Raw genomic sequence first — 23,531 nt, 5'->3', positions numbered from 1 at the left:
TAAATTATAACCATATCTTGGTGAACATAAGAAGAAAAAACTAAAACCTACTTGTCTAAAATAGTAATACAGATAAAATAACAGTCTTAGTTTTAAGCACTGCTAGGAAAAAAACGTGTATTCACAAGTTTTAAAAATATCTGTAATTAACAAACATTCAAAGTAACTTGTAAATTAAGGCAAGGAAAAAGCTTCTAAAAATGTGTTGCACTCAAAAATATATCATCCACAATCTTGGGCAGATGCAAGTGGATGATGTACATGAAGACAAATATTGTTTTGTATTTAATTTTTTTTTTGCTCCAAAATTAACATACATTGATATTGCTTTTCCACAATTAGAACGAATTACTTGCAAGAACAAAGTACGAGAGTAAAAAAAACATACATTTAATTTTGAATGGAGCTTTTGCACACCTGAATAAGAGCAAAATTTTAAGCATTGACATTAAAAAGTATTATCATAATCGTTACAAGAGGTTGACATATTTTTTCAATAACACAAGTTCAAAACATATTATTCATAGAAATAAAGGCAACACAAATAATATTAACAATGGCAAAATTCTATAATACACTAATTCTAATGACTCTAAATGTCAATAAAGAATTTTTTTCATCTGAAGTTGAACTTTTACTTAATAATAAGATTTAAAAATCAAAGGCCTGAAGGGCCACAATGGCGTCGAGTTAAAGTTAATTTGAAAAGTAAAAACATAAATAATTTTTTAAACAAGTGAAAAGCTGTCAATGTGACAGCTAACCGGGTTTTCTTTTTATATGTGAACTGTATCAATAATACATGTCAACCCATATCCAGTAAAATAAAGTACCCCATATGCAATATTTTGCTAAAAAAGACTTAGTTCAAAAGCTGGTATTTTTTTCATAAAAAATTAGAAATAAAAATCCTAGAAATATGCACACCTCTGATACATGTACAATTAATCTGCAAAAGAACAACTCTTTATCTATAAAACTGTAGGAATAATTATCCGTACAATGAGGTTACCCTATATGCAATATTTTGCTAAAAATTGACTAACTCCAAAAGCTGGTATTTTTTTCACAAATTATCAGTAATCAAAATCCTAGCAATATGCACACCTCTGATATATGTTAAATTGATCTGCAAAAGAACAACTTCTTATCTTGAAAACTGTAAGAGGAGATATCCGTACAATGAGGGTACGCTATATGCAATATTTTGCCAAAAAATGACTAAATTCAAAAGCTGGTATTTTTTCATAAATTATCAGTAACCAAAATCCTAGCAATAAGCACACCTCTGATATATGTATAACTGATCTGCAAAAGAAAAATTTCCTATCATGAGAACTGTAGGAGGAGTTATCCGTACAACGAGGGTACCCTATATGCAATATTTTGCCAAAAAATGACCAAGTTCAAAAGCTGGTATTTTTTTCATAAATTATCGAAAATCAAAATCCTAGCAATATGCATACCTCTGATATATTTATAATTGATCTGGAAAAGAACAACTTCCTATTTTGAAAACTGTAGGAGGACTTATCCGTACAATGAGGGTACCCTATATGCAATATTTTGCCAAAAATACTCATAGACATTTCATAACCAAATTGAGTATGTAAGCCCAGCTATCGCATGTGTCTCGGTGCTAATGTATTCATCCGCTGAAACCGAGACATGTTGTTTTCAATAAAATGTGAACATTTTTAAAGACGGCAACCATTTCGAATCTGCAAACTTGTTTTGTTGACGTACAGTTTTGCTCGAAATGAAGTAAGTCATCTATTTTTCTTCAAACACATACGAAAACTTTGCACTCATTTGAGTTGTTTGGCTCCTAAAAATGTAACTTCCGGACGTACGATCCCTAGATGGCTTTCGAGCTTCGCTCGACGCCATAAAAATCACTGGTACACACAGTTTTTTTTATGAAGAAGTATATGAATATTAATAATAGACCAATTCAAATTTGGAATAATACTCACATGATTTGTACCTTAACAAAATTAGCTTGAATGAAAAACGAAAGATGAACATTTTTGGCTGAAGGGGCGAAAAACAAAATGTACTTTAACAAGTAGTTAAGAAGTAAACAAATAGTTTAAAGAACTACTTAAACAATACAATATTATAATCCTGATGATCGTTTACATTGTCATACTGGGTTTTAATCAGTAGAAAATCCTAAAAAGACTGTCTGGGGTGACATAAATTTACACCGCCTGAATAATTCTCAAAATTTGACTCTTAGAAGGAGTCATCTCGACCTTCAATTTTTTTGACAACAAATAGTCCTCAATGTCATCAGGTGATTGCATCTTGTTTGTGTCGGTGAATTTTTTTAGCACTGCGTTTGAAATTGACAACTTGTGCAATGTTGGCTCATCTGATAATTTACAATTTATTTGTGCTTTCAGTGAGCTCTGCAATTTTGAAGTGTTTTGCCTCATATTGCAGAATTTGCATTTCAGTGTGGGAACATTAGAGTTATATGTTCCCACATCTTTGTTGCACACGCCACAAAGAGTCATTGACACACATGAAACACTATCAACTGTTATTGTTTCAATAAGACTAACGGACTCAACTTCAACATTCTTGACTGGCCCAATATCATCAACTAAATCAATTCTAGTATCAGGGCAGGTAGTCAGGGATTTGACGTTGTCAAAATTTCTTAAAGACACATTACAGAAGGTGTAACATTTTGCTAACTGAATTTGTTCAATATGTTTATCCCAGGCACACAGCTGAATGGAGTTTGTTGCATCTGCTATTGTTAAATATTGCTTTTGGATAACTTCTCCAGATTTAATTGTTTGGAGTGTCGGGTCATTTTGACTCATGATCTTGGCTTTCACAGATACCTGTTTGAAAATCAAGAGGTAAACAGTTGAACATGTTGAATATTAATTATTAAGATCTTTAAATTATATATAACTAGACTTTGACCCCTGCGTGCACGGGTTGACATTGCATATCGGATATTTACAAAAAAGATACATTGACACAATGTATTGTTGAGATTTAGATAACAAAGCTATAAGCCTGCAATAATTGTATTAATTTTACCACACTTTCCTTAGTAAGAATAATCTGTGTCTTGGGATGCCCTTACCACAGTTAGAATGCCTCCCATATACCCGTAACATAACAGAAAATTGAAGTTGCATTGAAAACAAGAGACGTTTGTGAAACGCTTATCCCCACCCCCCCCCCCCCCCCCCCCTTGTTGGAAACAATCACACAGAAAATGAACTAGAACTGCAAACAACTGGAATTTTTCTAAGTTCAAGGATTATAACTCTGTCAAAAATTGCTCCATCATACCCAAAATAATCAAGATTTTTAACATACTGCCTTAGCCCTACAATAACTTTTAAATTTCCAATTTGAATAAAAATAAATCACATTATCAGAGCTCTTTATGAAGACAAAAACTGTAGTACCATGTTGCACAATACACAATGCAAGTGTACCTGTACCTGATTTCAAGATATATTTTTATTTAAAAAATTTAATTTAATTTGTGAAATTTACCTTCTGAAAAGCTTGCAGGGCCTTTACTTCTGTAATGGTTAGAACTTTGTCCTCTGGTTGCTCGTATCGGAAATCAAGTTGATGAGAAGCAACAGATATTCTAGTGGCTGATGTAACTTTGAGGTCATATAAACCTGGCTTTCTTGTACTAATTGATTTGTCAACTTTTGCAAGACAAACTGGACTCCTAAAAAAAATGTTTGCACTTTAAATATTCTTTCTTTGGGGTAAAAATAAAACAATTTTATTTAATGAAGAAAACAAATTGGTTTGAAGTAGTTTAAAGTATATATTGAACATATTAATTAATCTAAATTCAGTTTCAGTGATAATCTAGAAAAGCAATTGAACTTGACAACATTTGTAACCTGTTAAAATTATATGAAGATTGATCCATCATTTAAAAAATACAAAAATTGAAGAAATTTCAAAATTCAGAAAAAAATTTCTTTCTGCTTTAAACAGTCTTTGAACATATTTGACAGGTTAATAATTTGAAAACAGTAACAGTGTGTCCCTAATTATAATAATAAAACATTGTTTTATTTATTTCAATTTGCATTTGAAACAAGATTACCAATAGTATGGTTGTTTACAAACAAATCCACAACACGTGCTATCTAAAATGCTTGACCAAATGATTATCGTGTTTATTTATAGCTTTCATTTAATTTGGAGACAGTGCTTGATAACAAATGAATTTACATATCTAACTTTATTTCTATCAGGCACGGTCTACAATTAAAATGTAAACGATAAAGTAAAATAATATTTAGTTAATGTTTATTATATTCATTTGTCATTTCTTCATAAGCAAATATATACTTATGCAATGAGTTGTCATAAACCAGAGAGGCAAAGTTGGGTCGTTTTTTTTACACAATTTAGTTGAATAAATGGAATAAAAATCTTGTAATAGGTTTCATTCTTTAAGGAACTTATTTCTTATGCGCATTTAAAAGGCAGTTTCAGAGCATGAATCTTTGGACAATTGCCAGAAACATGCTGAACAAAAACAAAAACTGTTGTCATTAGTTAGTTTCTCAGTATTCTAATTTACTATAAATATTTTTTTCCCCAAATTTTATGTTGCTATTTTTATGCAATTCAAAAGGAAGGGTGCTAGTTTTGCAGAAAAAAAATCAGTGCACTGTAGGGTGTATTTATTTTGGCAGAGAAAAGGACATGACACTGGAATGAATTACGTGGCGGCGTCAAAAATGGCATGGGTCCGCGATATGCCAGTTTGCTTAGATTGAACATACGAACAACCAACATTACCGGAGTACTGTATGGTAAAACGCAAAATTTGTTAAAGTAATATATTCAAAAAATCTTTTGTAAACACATATTGGTAATAAAATATGTAATGTTTACCTCACTGTCAAGTAAGACGAATTCATCAAATTGGTTGAATAATGATTGATGAAATATGGGGAAGGGGGTTTGTTTACTTTTACAAATTTGGCAATCAACGGGAAATAACTCTTGCTAGAATCATGATTATGTATACTACGTCCATTATCCTCTCTTAACTACTGATTTTCGTTGATAACGAAATCACCAAGTGATAGATGCACATCGTTAAGTAAGTTTTGTAACAAAATATGTCATCGGAGCAATTACTGACAATAAAAAAGTGCTTACTTTGCCTTCTGCATTTCCGTCAAGATTTGGTTGTATTCTGGGACAAAGCAAACTAGATCGCTGTACTTCTCGTGGTCCTGAAACACTGCATTGAAGTACTTGTTGTTTCTTGACAACTTGATGGGGGACACATTGTGAATGTATCCCATAATTTCCGATGGTTCTTCCTCAACTCTTGCTTTCTTCGCGGCAGACATTTTAGCGGGAATAATAGCGTCTACAGGAAGTCCACAAACATGGGTTAACGCATGCGTAATGATTAAACGAGTTATCGTTCTTCGTTCTGTGCATCAGCTTGTCCTTACCCCCATCCCCCCCCCCCCCGGCCCTGTTCCTGTTCCTAATGGTATATTGAAACTTTTTTTTTAGGGTCTTCCGTTTCCAACGGAAGACCCTCTTGTTATTCTATTGTTTCTTTTTATTATTATTATTTTTCTTTTTCTTTATTTTTCTGACTTTTTTAAAGCTTAATATCTCAAAAAGTTTTCAACAAATTTACACGAAACCTTCAGGGATTATGTAGCATTATTGTGCCTCAAATATGTTAAATTTTTAGCTACAAAGTCTCTTCCGTTCTTACGTTACGTCAATTTTTAAATTTTAAAAAAGTGATTTTGTCCAGGGCGTTTTTCAAAAACGCTTCAAGATAGAGACTTGGAATTTTCTGTGTTAAAGCATTGATCGTTTTTATTCGGACATAAGGCTGGAATTTAGTTTCCGTCACTTCCGGTCCAAACCGGAAGTATTTAAAAATTTTCGAATTTTCGAATTTTTCGTTTTAATTTCAAATGTTTATGAAGTTTGTAGAGTTGTTCATGCTGAATACGAAACTGAAATCCGTTTGAAAATCGGACGATGCATTACAGAGATATCAGGGTTTAAAAATTGATTTTTCCGGAAATTTTGATTCCGCGTCCTTGGTTTAAAAAATAGCGTAATATTCAAAGTAAAATCAACTCGTACCAAAAATAATTGTTAAGTCGTACTTGAACAATTCGGATTTTTTTTTGTTAAGTCGTTCTTGAAATCGGAAAGATGTATGTTTAGTCGTACTTAAAATCATTCGTATTTTGTTAAGTCGTACCAGGAATAATTCGATTTTTTCATCTTTTTATTTTCGTTACTCTTGTTGTTGGTTTAAGAGCTCTGCTTCTGACAGGAACTTCCAGCTTTACTTCTGACATTAACGGAAGACCCACTCGTTGCTTTGCAACGAGCTTTGCTCTAGTTATTTTTATTTTTTTACTAAAGGACGGTTTAATATTTGCACAACTTTTGTTAGGAGATTTTGTGATCTTGTTAAAATTGATGTTGAGATTTTCATATTGTAAACAATATTTAAAATGGAAATTATATAATTAGATATAATGCAAAATATTACAAATTAGAGCAGTATTGTATACTTTGAAAGACCTATGACTTTATCTTTTCAATATTTCAAGTTTTTGAGAAGAAGATTTTTAAAGATTTTCTCTATATATTCCTATGTAAAACTTGATCCCCCTCTTGTGGCCCCTCCCTACCCCCGGGGACCATGATTTGCACAAACTTGAATCTACACCACCTGAGGATGCTTCCATTTTAATTTGAGCTTTCCTGGCCTAATAGTTTTTGAGGAGATTTCTAAAGATTTTCTCTATATATTCCTGTGTAAAACTTGACCCCCCTCTTGTGGCCCCACCCTACCCCCAGGGACTATGATTTGAACAAACTTGAATCTACACTACCTGAGGATGCTTCCATTTTAATTTGAGCTTTTCTGGCCTAATAGTTTTTGAGAAAAAGATTTTTAAAAATTTTCATTATATATTCCTATGTAAAACTTGATCCCCCCTTGTGGCCCCTCCCTACCCCCGTGGACCATGATTTGAACAAACTTGAATCTACACTACCTGAGGATGCTTCCATTTTAATTTGAGCTTTCCAGGCCTAATAGTTTTTGAGAAGAATTTTTAAAGATTTTCTCTATATATTCCTATGTAAAACTTGATCCCCCTCTTGTGGCCCCTCCCTACCCCCGGGGACCATGATTTGAACAAACTTGAATCTATACTACCTAAGGATGCCTCCACAAAAGTTTAAGCTTTACAGGCCAAATAGTTTTTGAGAAGAAGATTTTTGAAAAATACCAACAAATTTTCAATAATTCTCAATTATCTCCCCTTTAAAGAGGGCGTGGCCCTTCATTTGAACAAACTTGAATCCCCTTCACCTAGTGGTGCTTTGTGCCAAATTTGGTTGAAATCTGCCAAGTGGTTCTTGAGAAGAAGATGAAAATGTGAAAAGTTTACAACGACAACGACGACAACAACGACAACGACGACAGACAACGGACAAATTGTGATCAGAAAAGCTCACTTGAGCCTTTGGCTCAGGTGAGCTAAAAATGGCTCTTAGGGAAATTCAGGCTTTCATTTTTCTGTTAACTAGTTGAAAGCAATATTCTGTAACATCTCTTGAAATAATTTGTTCTTTTCTTTTTGTTTTGATTACACAAATACCAATGAAATTTGATTCGGTATGGCTAATATCAGTAAACAAGTTTATATATTAGATACGGAGAAACTAATATCGGTAAAAAAAATCAGTAAAAATGAGTGATACTGAATGCAGTTGTATTAACTTTGATTTTACTACAGTAATACAACCCTTCCTAAGATCTCTTTTTACCTACTACAGTCGATTTCAAATAAATAACACGCTGTAAACAATTTTCAACAAATAATTTTTAAGAACGCACGCTTAAAAAGCACATATTTAACAAAAAAAGTTCGGCACGCTATTGCATGGAGAAGAAGGCGACATTTGTATAAAAAAAAAATTAAATTGTCTTTGATATCTTATTGCTGTAAAGAGTTTGCTCTAAAGACGGTAAGCTTTTTTTAAAAGCTAAACTTGTTATATAAATTTCTAACAAAGTCTTACAAACTGTTTTAACGTATTCACACGTGCTTGAGGACAGGAAATGTCCTCCCCATCTTCCAATAATCCCCTTTCACCCCAACCCCAGGTATAGACCCCCGAGACCTAGTTTACTGTGTCTTTTTAATTAACAAATCATTTTATGATAAACCTGGTATTTCTAATCCAATTCAATCAAAACATAACTCGAAACATTAATTTTATCATTTTTTTTTAATTTTTCACTTAGATATACTCATTATGAGCATCTTCTTTAAGATTTACCTCTACCCAAGACGACAAAAAGTTTCATGTTCTTATTCGCTTACATCTTATGAATTGTACTTTTTTGGGTTTGTCATGCAATTTCGTAAATATCTTTTTTATTTGTTGCCCAAGTGGTCACTCGGAACTTAAATTCTCTGTTTATGAGCGGAGGTATCTTCCATGCAATAAATCATCGCTGCCGTTGATTAGTTCAAAACTTGCAACTTAATTTGTAGGTGAAAATTGTCCGAATTTACCTCATAATTGTACATATTTTTCACATGGGCACGACATGCGCATTTTCAGATAAGGGAATTATCGGGTTACGACTTACAGTCAACGCTTTTCTTGTAGTTGTAGTCTGATAGTACATTTCAACAAATATTCATGGACATTGGTTTTCGGCTGGCAGGCCAATACAGGTAAACATCGGTATCTCGAACTGAGGAGGACTTTAACAAAACTTTTAGATATCCAAAGTGGCTTTCCAGGTTTAATTCCGTGATGTTCTTACATGTATATCAACACGTGTTTTAGTATCGGTATATACTGAATTTTTCTACTACTCATAAACGAATAATCAACCATTTGATAAAATATTTCTAGCTTGCGTCTTTTTATTCGTGAAATACATATATTGATATGTATTTGTGTAAAAGTGTCAAAAATGCTCTTATTCAATATTCTTCTCTGTTACGTCTTATGAAATGTGACAAACAACGTCTTTTCTCAAAATTTGCTGATACATTGTGATATATACATGTACTTACACGTTTTTAATTTGTAATTCTATAAAGTATTTAGCTACTTTGAGAAAACAGTCTCATGTAGCATCGTCCATTGGGGAGTGTTTGGACTTTTTGTGTTGTAAGGACCCTGGTGGACCATAATTATCAAATAGTATCAGAGTACTTCTATATTATACATATGCTTATGCAATGCAATTGGTTGTTAAAATACAATTTATCCAATTTATGTATATTCATTGTTTGAAAACAAAATATATTCGACTTAATGTACAAGATATCTATGTATTAATCGTCAAATCTAGATTTATGTTTTCCTAACTTATTCCTGTATTGTTTATGAATTATTGTTATCTGTATAAAAACTGAATAATATTATAAAAAAAAAAAAAAAATATATTGATATTTGTAAAAGCAATCAAATAATAAAGTCAATATTTCGTTAATAATATTACTTCATATCCTTTCCACTCTCGACGGATCACAACTTTGAATCGGAAAGAGCACTTGCCATGTAATTACTGAAATTTATTACGAAGGAGAGGAAAAATACGATTTGAAAATATAAACAAGACACGAAAAAATTATATTGAATACAATTTCACGTATGGTATTTTTATATGATTTCTGTTTGTTAACTAACCTATCATATGATAATTTCATTACGCTCACAGCTGTAGTACTCATATTGGAAACAACCCCTTTACAATGAACCGGAAGTCACTCACACGCTGCGTTTGCAAGACATGAAATGTTTCTTATTAACTCAAATAAGTTTTCTTTTCAACATTTATATCTCATTCTTGCTTCATTGTTATTGGAGCGTATATGAAAAAAAAATAAATTCGTGTCCGTATTTTATCCTTTTGATAGATACAAAATTAGCAGTTATCAATGTTAGGTCGATTTTTCCTAAACAGTGTGTATTTTTAACACATTATCGGTAATCGTGACTGTGTTATAATCTGGATTAATAAATAGGTACTAACTTTACAACACACATAAGCTGTTATCATATTTAACTTAAATCTTGCAGTTTGAGGTACCACTAGATTTGAAAGGTTTGAAAATTGCCGCGGGCAGAATGGTCTAAAAATGACCTAAATTATGATCAGCTGAGCGGAAAAACGGCTCCACTTCGAGATAAACTAGGTAACAAAGAACCTCGACCTTTCAAAATACTTCGATAAACGCGTGGTATTGATTATACCAAATTCGAGACACAGGAGTTTATTTTTTTTTTTTTTTGAAAAACATCTATATAGAGAATACGGTCGGGACCAACTGTAGACCTCAACAAAAGCATAGTAATGGAGATATCCATGTTCGAGATACAAGTACCAATATTTACTTGTAATTTCAAATTAAGCTGTTTATACTAGTATCCGTTTTTGGTCACCTGTCAATATAATTATATTTGCGGTATCCATCTTGCAGAAATTGTTAGTGATTTCAATATGAAATGTACTCACGATAGCGATATGCACACAGAAAATAATAGAGCTGCCATTAATTTCAAACGTTTCATGTACGCTCGTTTAACTATGCCTGTAACCGTCGCACGTCGGCAAAACATCTTTGACAGACTCTGTGCCAGTAAAACATTTCTTTCTCAACCTAAAATCTGTCTAATTAACATAGCTCATAAACTTCCCTCAATTAACTTAAAACAGGGGCGGATCCAGGATTTGAAGTTATAGGGGGCGCCAGTTTAAGGCAATGGGTCTAGAGCTCCTGGATTCTAGAGATTTTGTAGGGTAAAAATGATGTCTTCCAATTTAATCTTTTGTAATATTTCTTCTCGTGAAAATACTCAAAAGTAAAACGATTGTATGGCATTTTTAAAGGTTTGTAGATTTAAGACCTGCAGTAATGCCATCGAAAACATCTGTTTTGCAGTAATATAAAGAAACATTTTCTTTTTAATTTCATGGGGGTCCAGGGGGAAACTCTGGAAGCTCCTTGATTCTTGAGACTGTGTAGGTTAAAAATGAAGTTTTCATATTTAGTCTTTTGTGCATTTACTTGATCATAATTGCGATGATCAGTACATTTTCTTTGCAAGAAAAAGTATGATTTAACTTTTTTGAACAATTTTAGGGGCGCCGGATGCGCCATCCTCCCCCCCCCCCCTTGGATCCGCCACTGCAAAATATGCGTTATGGAATGTTTCGTGCAAACTTCTATATTAATTCTTATTTTTTCAATATTCTCAACCCCATTTCATAACCATTTTAACAACAATGATCAACGACTGGGCCTTTCGAAATGAATTCAAGTCTGAAGGCTCCTGTTAAACCGTTTGATTATTATTGAATGAACTATAATTTAAGAGTATCACCATTTGTGAAATCATGCAAAGCGGTATTGCACTGTGCCAAAATACACATTATTTATCTGTAATAAGGTTGATTTAGTTTTGTATATAAAAGTGTGAATAGTTGTGTTCTTATATATTTTTGTCACGAATGGGTTACCGTATGTTACTGACAGTTGTCGGGTTCGTGTGCAATTTTTTAGAGTGAGTATTCAAAGTGACCGGTTTTGGTGTAGTGGTCAGTATAGTGTCCGGTAACGACATCAGCCTGGTGCCACGATATGCATTTCTAGATCCTAGATCTGGTGAATACTTCCAGTAAATATAATATTAGAATAGAAACGGGTAACCATTGAACTCAGAATTTATTTGAGCGGGCACATGTTTTCCCAGCAAGTAGGTTTGGTTTGTTGTTATTTTATCAATTTTGCAGGTCATTAAGTTACAGGGGTAAATCGTTATATGTTGGTATATTCATCGGGGGTTTATTAGTCACAGTGAAATATTTCAGTGCAAAGAGGTGTTTGGTTCAATTCCCTGTACCTCAGACTGTGGGCGCAAGATGTGAACTTTCGCTATGGAAGGTCTTGGGTAACAGACGAATGTCGGGGACGCATGCTGCGTTGAGCGGGGCGTACTAGTGAGAATTGGTTGCAAACTGCAAGCAAGAGACCTGTGAGTCTGGAATTTTTGGTAAGGACGCACGAGATACAGGCAGTGTGACTAGCGCAGGGGCGTCACAGAAGCATGGTGTCCTTGATGTATTACGTGACTGGCTTCCTTTTCAAAGTGGGGTTACCAGTATTAAAGCGACTGTTGTCAAAATTTAATTTTTCTTGTGCAAAGCTGAAATTTAATGTTCATGTATTTTTACGTTTTTTTTTTTTTAATATTGAACTTTGAGACAATGTTTGAGTAATTTTTCAACAAGCGTTTTATTGGTTGAAACAGATTCTAAAACAACATTTTTGCAGTTTATTACCATTTTATTTCTGATGCACTGTGATCAAAAGTACTTTTAAGTTTGGAATTAAGTTGATAATATCAGATATTTGTTAACTTTTTTAATTTAATTATATTTGGGAAGTCATATTCGAATGAGAATGGAGTGAAAAGGTGGAGTGGTAATATTAATTTGTTTTGTTTAGTAATATTCTTATTCAAATTAAACTTGTTTATTTTCTTTTCAAAGTCTTATTTTTCATTCAGCCGACAACATCCATATAACTCATTTCAAAATCAAACAGTACTCCTCGTTCTGCAAAAGTTGAATACTACTCATAGAACGAACATTTTGGTAAAACAACCACATTTTTAAAATTTTTAATTTTACACGGATTTCATTGTTATACAAATGTAGGATCGCCCATTATAGAACTAACATGTATTTGAGTGTGAATGTGTATATGTAGGGGTGTAGTATTTAGATTGAAATAGATGAAGAGAAATAAACCAGAAATTTATCAACATTTTATTAATCTGATAGATGGACAACTGCGTTCCGTTGGTTACCAAATGGTTACCAAATATCGCTATTCCGTGCAGCAGCCATTTTGTACAGTAGAATCAAGAGCATTGCTCCGTTGACAGTTGTCCCCAGGGACCAGACTAGGTACAGGGGCAGCAGTATCTTCTTTCTTGACATGGTAGTCGATGCTTTAACAGAAATAATGATGAAATGTATGTAACTTAAAAATTGTTAACGTTTAGAATTAGATTGATCAGAAATATATATGGTGAAGAGATTGATTATCTTTTTACCTGCTTCTTTTATATATCAACTATTTTTTTTTGGTCTCGAGTTATTCTTTCTCGACTATCATTTTATGATAAACAAAAAATCTGCAAAATTGGCAAATAAAATAGCATGCGTTTTTTAAAAAGTTATCGTTATTTATAGTTTTTGAGAAATTATATGACAGGTTCGGGGAGGAGATTAATGATTTTAATATTCCAGTATCTCTTATCAGAAAACAGCTTTACATAAATGTTGTCTTTGTAATATTGCCGATTTCCAATAAGGAAGTTGGGAATGCTCTAGTTTTGACAAACAAAGCACAAAACAATTACTCACTTTAGTGACACAGTTAAAATACATATTATAAATGGTTTGAGGTATTTTACATCACAACTACTGGCAACAGCAATTGTATAATATGCTTGCTTATACCTATGCATGCAAGGCCACTTCCTGTAAATCCGTCCTTGCATTCGCATTCAAACGATCCGTCTGTGTTGATACATACAGCATTGATGTCACATACACCCGACTCTGTTCCTGTGACATTCTGTTTGCACTCTTCAATGGCTGCACGCAGGAGTTTAAGTAAGTTAAAATTCATCATTAAAAACAAGATTGTTGTTCAGCTGTTTAGTAATGATTTGATAATTCAAAATTGATTTATCTAATACTCTTTATGGTAATTGGTCAATAAATCAGGGTTGTTTTTTATTTTCATTTTAATACCTTTTTGTTTGAAAGTTACAGCAAATCCATACTCGTCAAAAAACCCATTGCCATCCGATTTAAATTTGATGCGCAGATTATTTCCCGTTGTTTGGCTGTTGATTGCATTTTGGAATGGACGGCATGTATAATACGTTTCCTTTTCTGAAGAGGATAAACGATTATTAGCTACTAGTGGACAAACTTTAAAAAAATCTTTATAGTAACATAAAAATATTTGGAGATATATAACGTCGTAAAATGCAATGACTATTATGAACATCAAGTTGTTTAATCATTTATATAACCTTTATTTATGTAAAGAAAAAACATCTTTATTTTGTTGTGTGTTGTCCAAAACCCAGATATTCCTCTTTTTTATAGGGTAATATATTTTGATCAGTTGTATAAAGTAAAATGTCCTAAAAAAAGTACATAGAATGGGGAAATTTAACATTTCTAATTTCATAAATATCAATGTACACATTCTTAAGTGGTTAATATATTCATTGATTAATTGCAGTGATCATTCACTTCACGCTGATGAATAAATCTAAACTAGAGGTATTGTGAGCAAGCTCACAAACGATAATCCCCGCTAAGAAAAAAATCATAACTTAAATATTTTTTATGATAACAAATAATGGATGCTATCTAGCTAACCGTCAATGTTCTATCGATAACAACTATTAATTTAAAAATATATATATAATTATAATTTCCATTAATACAACAAATGACACAGACAGAAACTAAGCATTTTTATAAACAATGACCTTTAACTTGCCCAAATGACTTTGAGTCAAGGTCACGAGACATTTTCAGGTCAAAAGAGATCTTTGTTGACTTTCTTATGTTTCTGCATAAAAAAAGACAATTTTTTTAATGTTCCAGTCAGTGACCTTGACTTTACCTAATTGACCTTGGCCAATGTCGTGAAACACCCTCAGGTCATAAGCAATCCTTGTTTGAAGTAGGAACTTCTATTGTTTATCCATTAAAAAGACATGGACCTGATAAGAATTTTGCATTTTTCCCGCCAGTGACCTTGAACTTGCCCGAATGATCAAAGTTCAATGTCTCGTCACACCATAAGCTCAAAAGCAATCAATGAGTGAAGTAGGAACTTCCAGTGTTTCGCTATTGGAAAGATATGGACCGGGCACGAATTTTGCACTCTTCCTGCAAGTGACCTTGATTTTGCCCAATTGACCTAAGGTCAAGGTCATGACACACTCTCTGGTCATAGGCAATCTTAGTATGAAGTAGGAACTTTCAATGTGTCTCAATAAGAAAGATATGAACCAGACACAAATTTACACAGACGGACGGAAGAAAAAACAGACGAACAGACAAAGTGATTCCTATATACCACCCTTCCCAACTTCATTTTCGGGGTTTTAAAAATTGACTACTTTTTTGACGGTTCAAAACAGAAACTGTCACAAATAGTCATAATTCCAGATTTAGGTATGTGATTCGTATTTCATTATCTACCTTCATTGCCAAGAAAGTTGTCATGCAATTATTTTATGTTATTAAGTATATTTAATATTGAAAAATATATGTTTTTAAATCACTGGGTATTATTTATGTGCCATTACATTTTGTTAAAATTTAGAATAAATAACTCAAAATTTTGAAGTTTTAATTTTAGCAATATTTTCATCAAGTTATAATATTTCTATGTTAAAAAGTTAATGCTGTAAATAATTTAAAAACTTATTTCAGTTCTTAGAATTTTTTAATGACGCGAAAAGAAATGCCATCAAATATATTATTTATTGCCGAAAAATGAAAATATCAAAAAATAATCATAATATTAGAGAAGGGGGGAACTTGTTACCCCCCCCCCCCCCCCGAAAAAAAAAAATCATTGACAATTAATTTTAAATTGCAACGTCTAGTTCCCCATTAATATTGGTATAACATGTGTTGTTTTTTTTTTTTTACATAATGCAGAATAAAACACCAACCATTTTATAACCTAGGATTTATTCTTGATCGTCAACTTCAAATAAAATAAGTACTATACTTAAGTGTATAAATAATTTCTAATTCTTATGCGAACGGGCAATAATAATTTGCATACGTTAATTTTTTATTATAATCAAACAAGCACAGGTGGTGCAAGGACAACATCTTTCATCTAAGCAACAATAACCAACCAAAGCCTAGGCGGAATGCTACACCAACATATTTTTTTATGGATCATTATAACGTTATTTGGGAAACATGATTTTGTCATTCAAAGAAGAATGTATCCTTTTCATTATTTTATTCGATTTTTGGTGTTTTTTATGAAACAGTGGAAAATTTTTGTTGGCTGATAGTACATGTAACACACTGCACAGTTGAAAATATGGTATGGATTTATACATTCTATTTATATCTACTATATCATGTCTAGAAATGTCACTAGTAATGTTAAAAGAAGTTTGTCTTTAACGTATCAGCATATACTTAAATTACATATTAAGTTGCTTTCGTTGTTTAGTTTTTTTGAGAAAGATTTGAAGATTTTTTTTAAATATATAATAATAAAGTAAAATTTCATCTCCTTTCCAATTTAGGTACCACACTAACCCTGGGAATCAGTAATTGGACCTATTTTAATATACACTACCTGAGAATGATTTCATACAATTTTCAGATATTTGTGTTCGAGCGCGATTTTAAGAATTAGATTTTCAAAGTGTTTTATCTCTATATTCCAAAGTCAAACTTTGGGAAAACACTGAGGCCCCACCCCAACCCAGAAAATTGGATGCTTTGGACCGAGTTAAATCTTTATTCCCTGAGGTTGATTCCATACAAGTTTGGGTCCTCTTGGGTTTTTATAGTAAGTTTAGAATGAGAGTTTCCAAGATTTTCTCTCTATATATACCTATGTAAAATGTCCCCACCAAATGTCGGATCCTGATTTAAGCAACATTAAATCCTAATTAATTGAGGATGTTTCCATACCGAGTAGAGCTTTTCGGCCAAATGTGTTTTTATTTTTTGTAACTGTAAACTGGGAAACTGTACTCTTATGTAAAATTAAGTTTCCCTTATCCCATTTGAGTAGCTTTCTACCCCTGATAACAAATTTGTTGCAGCTTTTCATGCACATTTGTTTTTGATAAAAAGAATATGAAAGATTTTTTTCGATAATATATATTCTTATGATAAAATTCTATTGTCCCCCGTTACCACCTGAAGCTGGCATGATGATGTCAGACAACTTGAAATTACATTACCTGCGGATGATTTTGGGAAAAAAACCCAAATTTTTAATAATTCTTAATCATCCCCCTTCTTTGTGCCTAATTTGACCCTGAAAAGTTTAGGAAAACGAAACGCAAACGCCAGACAACGGACAGATTTTGATCCAAAAGAAAAACCTTTATCCTATGTCTCAGGAGAGTTAAAAAAATCAGAAAATTTTCTTTATACTTATATTGTTACAACACACGAATCATTCCTAAATCCACTTACATAAAAATTGAGCCTTTAATGTAGAATATGGTTAAAGATAATGAAAACGTTTTAATCTTTGCTTTAATTAAACCCTTTGATTTACACAATTTTGATAATAATAGTTATTTTTGAAGCTCTAACTAATCAATATATCGAATATCCGACTTCACTACATCGTAAAATATCACGTACTGCCGAAATTCCAAGCTTAAAATTGATATCAATTAATATCAAATGTGATAAATTGGTGACAAGTAAGAAATCAAGAATTTGAGATCGAAAGCTTACGTAGTTAGGGGCTGATCTTGAAAATACAAATGAATCGTGCAATTTTTATTGCATTTCATAAGAATTAATAAATCTAAACATGAGTTTCCGTAGAACCAAATCATCCAGAACGGATTTTATACTTGTACCTGAAGACAAAGTCAAGTAGTCACGACATTTATCCTGATAATCATCGAAAATAAGAGCAGGAAAAGAGAAAACAATAACCGTTCCTTCGTCAGCTGTTATTGTGACGTCACAGTCTCCGTCGCTGTAAAACGATTAAAAAGTGTTAGCATAATTCTATAATATCTTGATACTATTACCTATTAGTTAGTTACTTACTCACTACGGAAATATATTGGGTTGATCAATCTCATAGATGGCGAGGCGAAACCGAGCCGTCTATAAGATTTGATCAACCCAATGTATTTCCGTAGTGAGTCAGTAACTAACCTAATAAGTGGTTTGTTTTCCCGAGGACTATCAAGCGACATATTTAGTCACAAATAGCGATGACCTACACAAAACCATGTACAAGATGCCTAACATCTCGTTCAATTTAACTCATTGAAACTCTTTAAAATGTTCAATCTCACCTTTCAAATACTCTTTAAAAATAATTACTTAACCCATGTGTACTTACAATATTTTGCGGCTTTTCAATTTTAAATGTTTTCTCCCTTTCCTCGGAGATTTGAGCAAATTTCGACGCTGCCATTTTGTTCTGCTCCAGACAGAACAATATGACGGCAATATTCTAAGGGTAACTACTCTAATTTTAAAGAATTTTAAAGGGCAACTACCCCAAATACTTTAAGAACTTACGTCATGCGGGTTAAGTATTAAATACTATGACGTGTCGAAATGAGTAAGCAAAGCGTCGGCCAATGACGGCCAGATTGCCTAATTATATTTCTCACCGATCAAAAATAGAGATACATGAGGCAATCACGTGCTATGCTTAAACCAATGAAAGTGTGACATTTCAGTCCAAGGGAAAACAAAATCAAGTAGCGAGCAAAGAATATCTCTTCCGTATTTGTTGTCTTTTTCTTGGAGGGGGTGGGGTGCTAATATTTTGGCTTTTGTTACAATGTTTGTATTTGACTTTAGTCGATCACACTTATATCTGTTGAGGCATCTGGTAAATTTCACTTTTTTACGCATACATTACGCTTCGCACCATTTGTTGACCATAAGTAAATGATATATGTAAATTCTTAGCTATTATTGTTATAAATAAGGAACAGTAGAATGATGTGTTTGACTTAAGGTTTAAACTTTAATGATAATAATAATAATAATAATAATGATCTTAATCACGATTTGTTTTTCTTTTCTTATGTGTTTCTTTTTTGGAAAGCAACAAAAAGCGCAATTCAACCTATTTAACGCATGTTTTATATATACGTTTGGCATAGCATAAAAACAGTTCCATTATTTGTAATTACAACTACACAAAATTTAGCTAGGTAGAACTTACTTTTTCAGTCTCATTCTTTACTTCATGAATCATAATAAATATTGCATTTGCTTTTATATGATGCGGATTTATTGTTAAAGTATAAATGTATTCGCGTTTAAAGTTAGCTTATACTTCATAATTTTAACTGTTCAGTTTATTTTCGGGTACGAATATACGTCTTTGTGATCAGACATTGAAGAAATAAGAAAAGTTACACAGACACACATACATGGCGTCCGTTTCTTATATTCGTCTACAATGTATATGTCGAATTGTTTGTCGATTGGATTCTTCAGTATTTAAACTGTAAAGGTCTTTAAATAAAACAAATGAAAAAAAAATCATTTATATTTTAATTTCACGCTGTATTGTGTAACATAAATTGTTCACAGTATTTGCATACTTACGCTTTTCCGAATCAACAAAAGTGTAGCTCGCATCAATTTTTTTCACCGTTTTCCGAATTTATCACACTATCCATCATTCATACTATAAATGTTGTACTTCGTATTACAAAACAAAAAATAATTACATAAATTTTCGTTTCGCAAATCACTAGGAAACATACACTCAAATCTGATTGGCTACGAAATGCAGGCTAGGATAGGATAGGATAAGGTAGTATTTAACTTATTATTTCTTATTATTTCTATTTCTATAATGTTTTGTGCATCCTGCATTATATCCTAATCTTGTCAACTTTCATGCGTCAAAACAAATTCAGGATGACGCTGGTTTCAAGCAAAATTTGCACCATTGCAAAGGTTTAGCTAAAAAGCCATACAAATTGTGTTGATGGCTAAGTTCCTAGCCATGAAAATACACGTTGTCTCACACAACTGCAAAAAGTTCAAGCTTTATTTAAGATGGTTCTGCTTGATTCGTTCGGTCACATTTTAAATGATAAAAATTTTTTTTTTAAAATAATGATACTAATCTCACGATCTCCGATCCTCAGGCACATTCGATAATTCTTAATTATCCGGATTGTTTTTTATTTGAACTATGATTTTTTTTATAGACAAAATGTTATTGTTGTAGTGTTGATATTACGCTCAGTTATTTATCAAAATGCTTGGATTCGAGTCTCTATGGAGATCGACTACGTATATGTAAATGGGTTTGAGCCACGGTCCACCAATGTAGATGTACAACTTCTTATTTAAATTTAATCTCAGCTGGTATATTTTTTTCAATTATATTTATCGAGAGAAAATTTGCAATAACTTTCCAAATATGCTTGGATACCATCATTAATTTTTTTTTCATTTATAAAGAATATACTCTAACATTTGAGGGTCGGAGTATCTTAATCTTATTACTTCAACTAATGGGCATTGGAATACAAATGCACATTAAATCACATAAATTTGATGTTTTAAAATTGACTATAAGTCCTTTAAACTGAATAAGATTGATTTTATATAAATTTATAATTCATCAACCAATTCAATCATCAAAACAAGGTAACAATGGACACAAAATACGCAAGAGTTACATATAAGTATACCTGATGTTTAATAATCAATTCGATGTGCTTTGAATTTGATTTCATTCATTTTAAACTAAAACAGTATCATTTAATTATCTGTAACAAGGTATAATTGTACGTAGAATGTGAAGTTAAATATTTCTTATTTGATCTAGCACAGAACTAGATATATTCAGGAGAAAGGGAAATACTCTGAAACAAATAATTTTAAAGGGATATGGGAGATAAATTATATTAAAATATTTTATAGTAAGGTTGAAGCAGGACTTTAAAAAGGGAAAATCCAACTAATAAGTCAACGTTCCGGGAGGGAGAAACTACAATTGATTTGTTTTTTTCTAACCACTGATAAAGAGATAATGAGTCCCAATGGTTCAAAAATTGAATACATTAATATTTTTATTATTGTTTAAACATTATTTTGAAGTTCTGTTTATGAGTTATTTGAACAAAATGCAACTAAGTTTACTTAACAAATTATTGATATCGATTATAAATATGTCAAAAAAAAAAAAAATGGGTCGGTATATTATATAAAACATATCTCAATTTAGTATTGTTAAATACAAAGTACTTAGTTCACTTGACAGTTTGAATGTGGAAGACAAGATTCAACAACTTGACTAAACCATGCATATAACGTCTGTTATGACAGTGCGCTGTCAATCAAAAAATACACTGAGATCAGCTGTACTTGTACGATATACCAGAGCATCCGCAGCTGAAGTATTTTTAAACCTCGTGTCAAGGCATGTCAAACCGACACCTTTTACTTTAATGACATTTAAGACTTGAACAGTCTACCACCCCGTATTAAATGTTCCAACGGGGAGGGGGGGGGGGGTTCTTAACACAACATTTAACAGTTTTAGGGTGTTTTAACACAAAATTTAAAAAATTTTATCATTCATTTTAGAATTATTAATGGTGATATGTTGTTTATCAGACAGTATATAATATTACCAAATGCATATTAACGATGTTATCATATGTACACATTGTATACTAGGAATTGTTTATAGCGCTTTGAATGGTATAATCAACACAGTGACAACATCTTTGTTTCAACAATATATAAGGTCGCTGTAAAAGCTAAAACAAAATGTCATATAATTATTTAAAAGTTTATCGGAAGTTTTTAAGCTTTAATGGGTTATCCTGGTATCATTTGTATAATGAATTTTGAACAGCTAGTCTTTAAAGTATAACTATTTGATATTGAATCTTACTATGAACAATATCTATGTTTATATGTATGATGACAATACCAATTAATTTTTCTATCTATCACTTACGATAAATATGCTTTGGGAAAGTTTGCCGATGTTATTGTCTGGAAACTGTCTGTAGCTTGAATGGTCTTGGATCCAGGACATGTTCCTACAAATATATTTGAAACTTTGAATTTTATGTATGTTTAAATATTGTTAATGAATATTTCTCAGAAGTTATAAATTCATATTTTGCATTTGTTACAATTATTTAATATTTAAACATTGCATATATTTAATTCAATACCTCATAGCTTTTTAACAAATGTTGTATTATAAGTACCTTAAATAATAACATCATGATACTATGGCAGCATGTTTCTCGATACCACATGTATATTTTGTAACATGCTTTGATATGATATGATGATAAATTGATAAATGATGATTGAAATGCGTTTTATGAATGTTATACGCAACGCCAACAAATGTCTAAGTACTGTTATGATGAAACAAACTGGGTCTACGAAGGGTAAAATTGATCCTATTACAGACATTGTTGGTATGAATTATTGAAATATTACATTTTATATATCATAGATTATTTTAACGTTAATAATTTAAATTCTTGTTATAACGCGGCTCTTGATAGAATAGAAATAATTGACCCAAACTTTGCCTTGGTGGTACATTTTGTAACGGCCAGCTCCTTCTAATGGAGCTGTCTGTTACCACTTAGGTCAAGTACCTAGGGGTCTATATGTCCAGTTGATTTTTTGTACAGGTTTACATACAAAAGAATACAAAAGTTTTATCAATTATTATTCGTACAATTGTGTACATATGAAATAAACATCAATGTTTGAGTGGAAATGGTCAATTAGGGAATATTCATACGTTAAATTGTCAGACTCGCGCATTGGACAATGAGATTCAGGTCATTGAAAGATCGACACTAGTCCAGAAAAGATTTAATTGACGTTGCACATGTTGCCCCAGAAAGATATTGGACTAAACCTTGGCAATATGTTGTTAGATCATGCAACTTATAATGAAATGTTTTGTTTTAGTTCTCTTTTTCGTGTACACTTTTGAATTTAATTTTTCAATTTTTAAAATTACAAATATTTCGAACATTTCTGTTTGTTACATTATTGGGTTTTCCTTTTAGGGTATTACCTATATGTATATATGTCCTATTTGGAGAGATCGATGTTGAGTTATTTCTTACGCATATCAATAAAAATATGTTCTGTGTTCATGCGTGCTATTGGGTTTCTAGGAGGCTCTGGACTATTTCGGACTGTTATGTTTCAAGCCTTGGACTTTCTGGTTTTTTTTAATGTTATTCTCTCTCCTGGTTGACTTGAGCACTCTGCACTTACTCGAACAATGTCGCAGCATATATTTTGAATTTATGCAACTGCACCGATGTTTTGGTCATTAAAAATTTCACACATAGTATATCACTCAAGTATTTCGTGATATATCGTAAAGTCTTTTAATTGAATACACAGAAATACAAAAGCATACTCTTATTTCTCTGAGATAAATCTACATGTCAGTGTTGGACGCTGTCTTTAAAGTTGACTAAAAAGGGCGCCTCTTGCAAAGGGGTCTTTCACTTCATCATTCCCAATAGTTATCATCAAATTTGATGCTAAAATTAAAGTCACTTTTCCTAAAACAACAAACTATCGACTTTTTTTTAGTCTAAAAATGGATTTTCTGGTGATAATCGTCAACTCATCAGCAGTACGCATTTTCCTGTTCGAT

The 23,531-nt window shown here is 32.1% G+C and overlaps 2 protein-coding genes across 2 annotated transcripts in view; both read right to left on the bottom strand.

The window, feature by feature from the left end:
- Positions 1-1,596: 1,596 nt before the first annotated feature.
- On the bottom strand, positions 1,597-5,375 carry LOC128185817 (uncharacterized). Its single transcript, XM_052855485.1, has 3 exons — positions 5,179-5,375; positions 3,532-3,718; positions 1,597-2,858 (listed from the first exon to the last, which is right to left on the bottom strand). Exons 1-3 carry the CDS (start codon positions 5,373-5,375, stop codon positions 2,205-2,207), a joined length of 1,038 nt encoding a protein of 345 aa, XP_052711445.1. The 3' UTR covers positions 1,597-2,204.
- Positions 5,376-12,864: 7,489 nt separating this feature from the next.
- LOC128184243 (dorsal-ventral patterning tolloid-like protein 1) overlaps positions 12,865-23,531 on the bottom strand; it is a 59,464-nt gene continuing 48,797 nt past the window's right edge. The window contains exons 12-16 of the mRNA XM_052853664.1: positions 21,840-21,924; positions 17,734-17,855; positions 13,877-14,020; positions 13,580-13,717; positions 12,865-13,065 (exon numbers count right to left, since the gene is read on the bottom strand). Coding sequence (XP_052709624.1) covers positions 12,929-13,065; positions 13,580-13,717; positions 13,877-14,020; positions 17,734-17,855; positions 21,840-21,924 — 626 coding nt within the window. The 3' untranslated portion in view covers positions 12,865-12,928. The remainder of the gene's footprint in view (positions 13,066-13,579; positions 13,718-13,876; positions 14,021-17,733; positions 17,856-21,839; positions 21,925-23,531) is intronic.

This window comes from Crassostrea angulata, chromosome 5 (genome assembly GCF_025612915.1).
Source record: "Crassostrea angulata isolate pt1a10 chromosome 5, ASM2561291v2, whole genome shotgun sequence".
Taxonomy (NCBI): Eukaryota; Metazoa; Mollusca; class Bivalvia; order Ostreida; family Ostreidae; genus Magallana; species Magallana angulata.
Note: the sequence above shows the minus strand (reverse complement) of the source record. Positions and strands in the feature narration are given on the sequence as shown.

Coding starts and splice junctions, on each gene's coding strand:
- LOC128185817 (XM_052855485.1), bottom strand. CDS start 5,375: ATGTCTGCCGCGAAGAAAGCAAGAGTTGAGGAAGAACCATCGGAAATT. Junction 3,719..5,178: donor ACGGAAATGCAGAAGGCAAA/GTAAGCACTTTT, acceptor CATTTTTTTTAG/GAGTCCAGTTTGTCTTGCAA. Junction 2,859..3,531: donor CCCTGCAAGCTTTTCAGAAG/GTAAATTTCACA, acceptor ATTTTCAAACAG/GTATCTGTGAAAGCCAAGAT.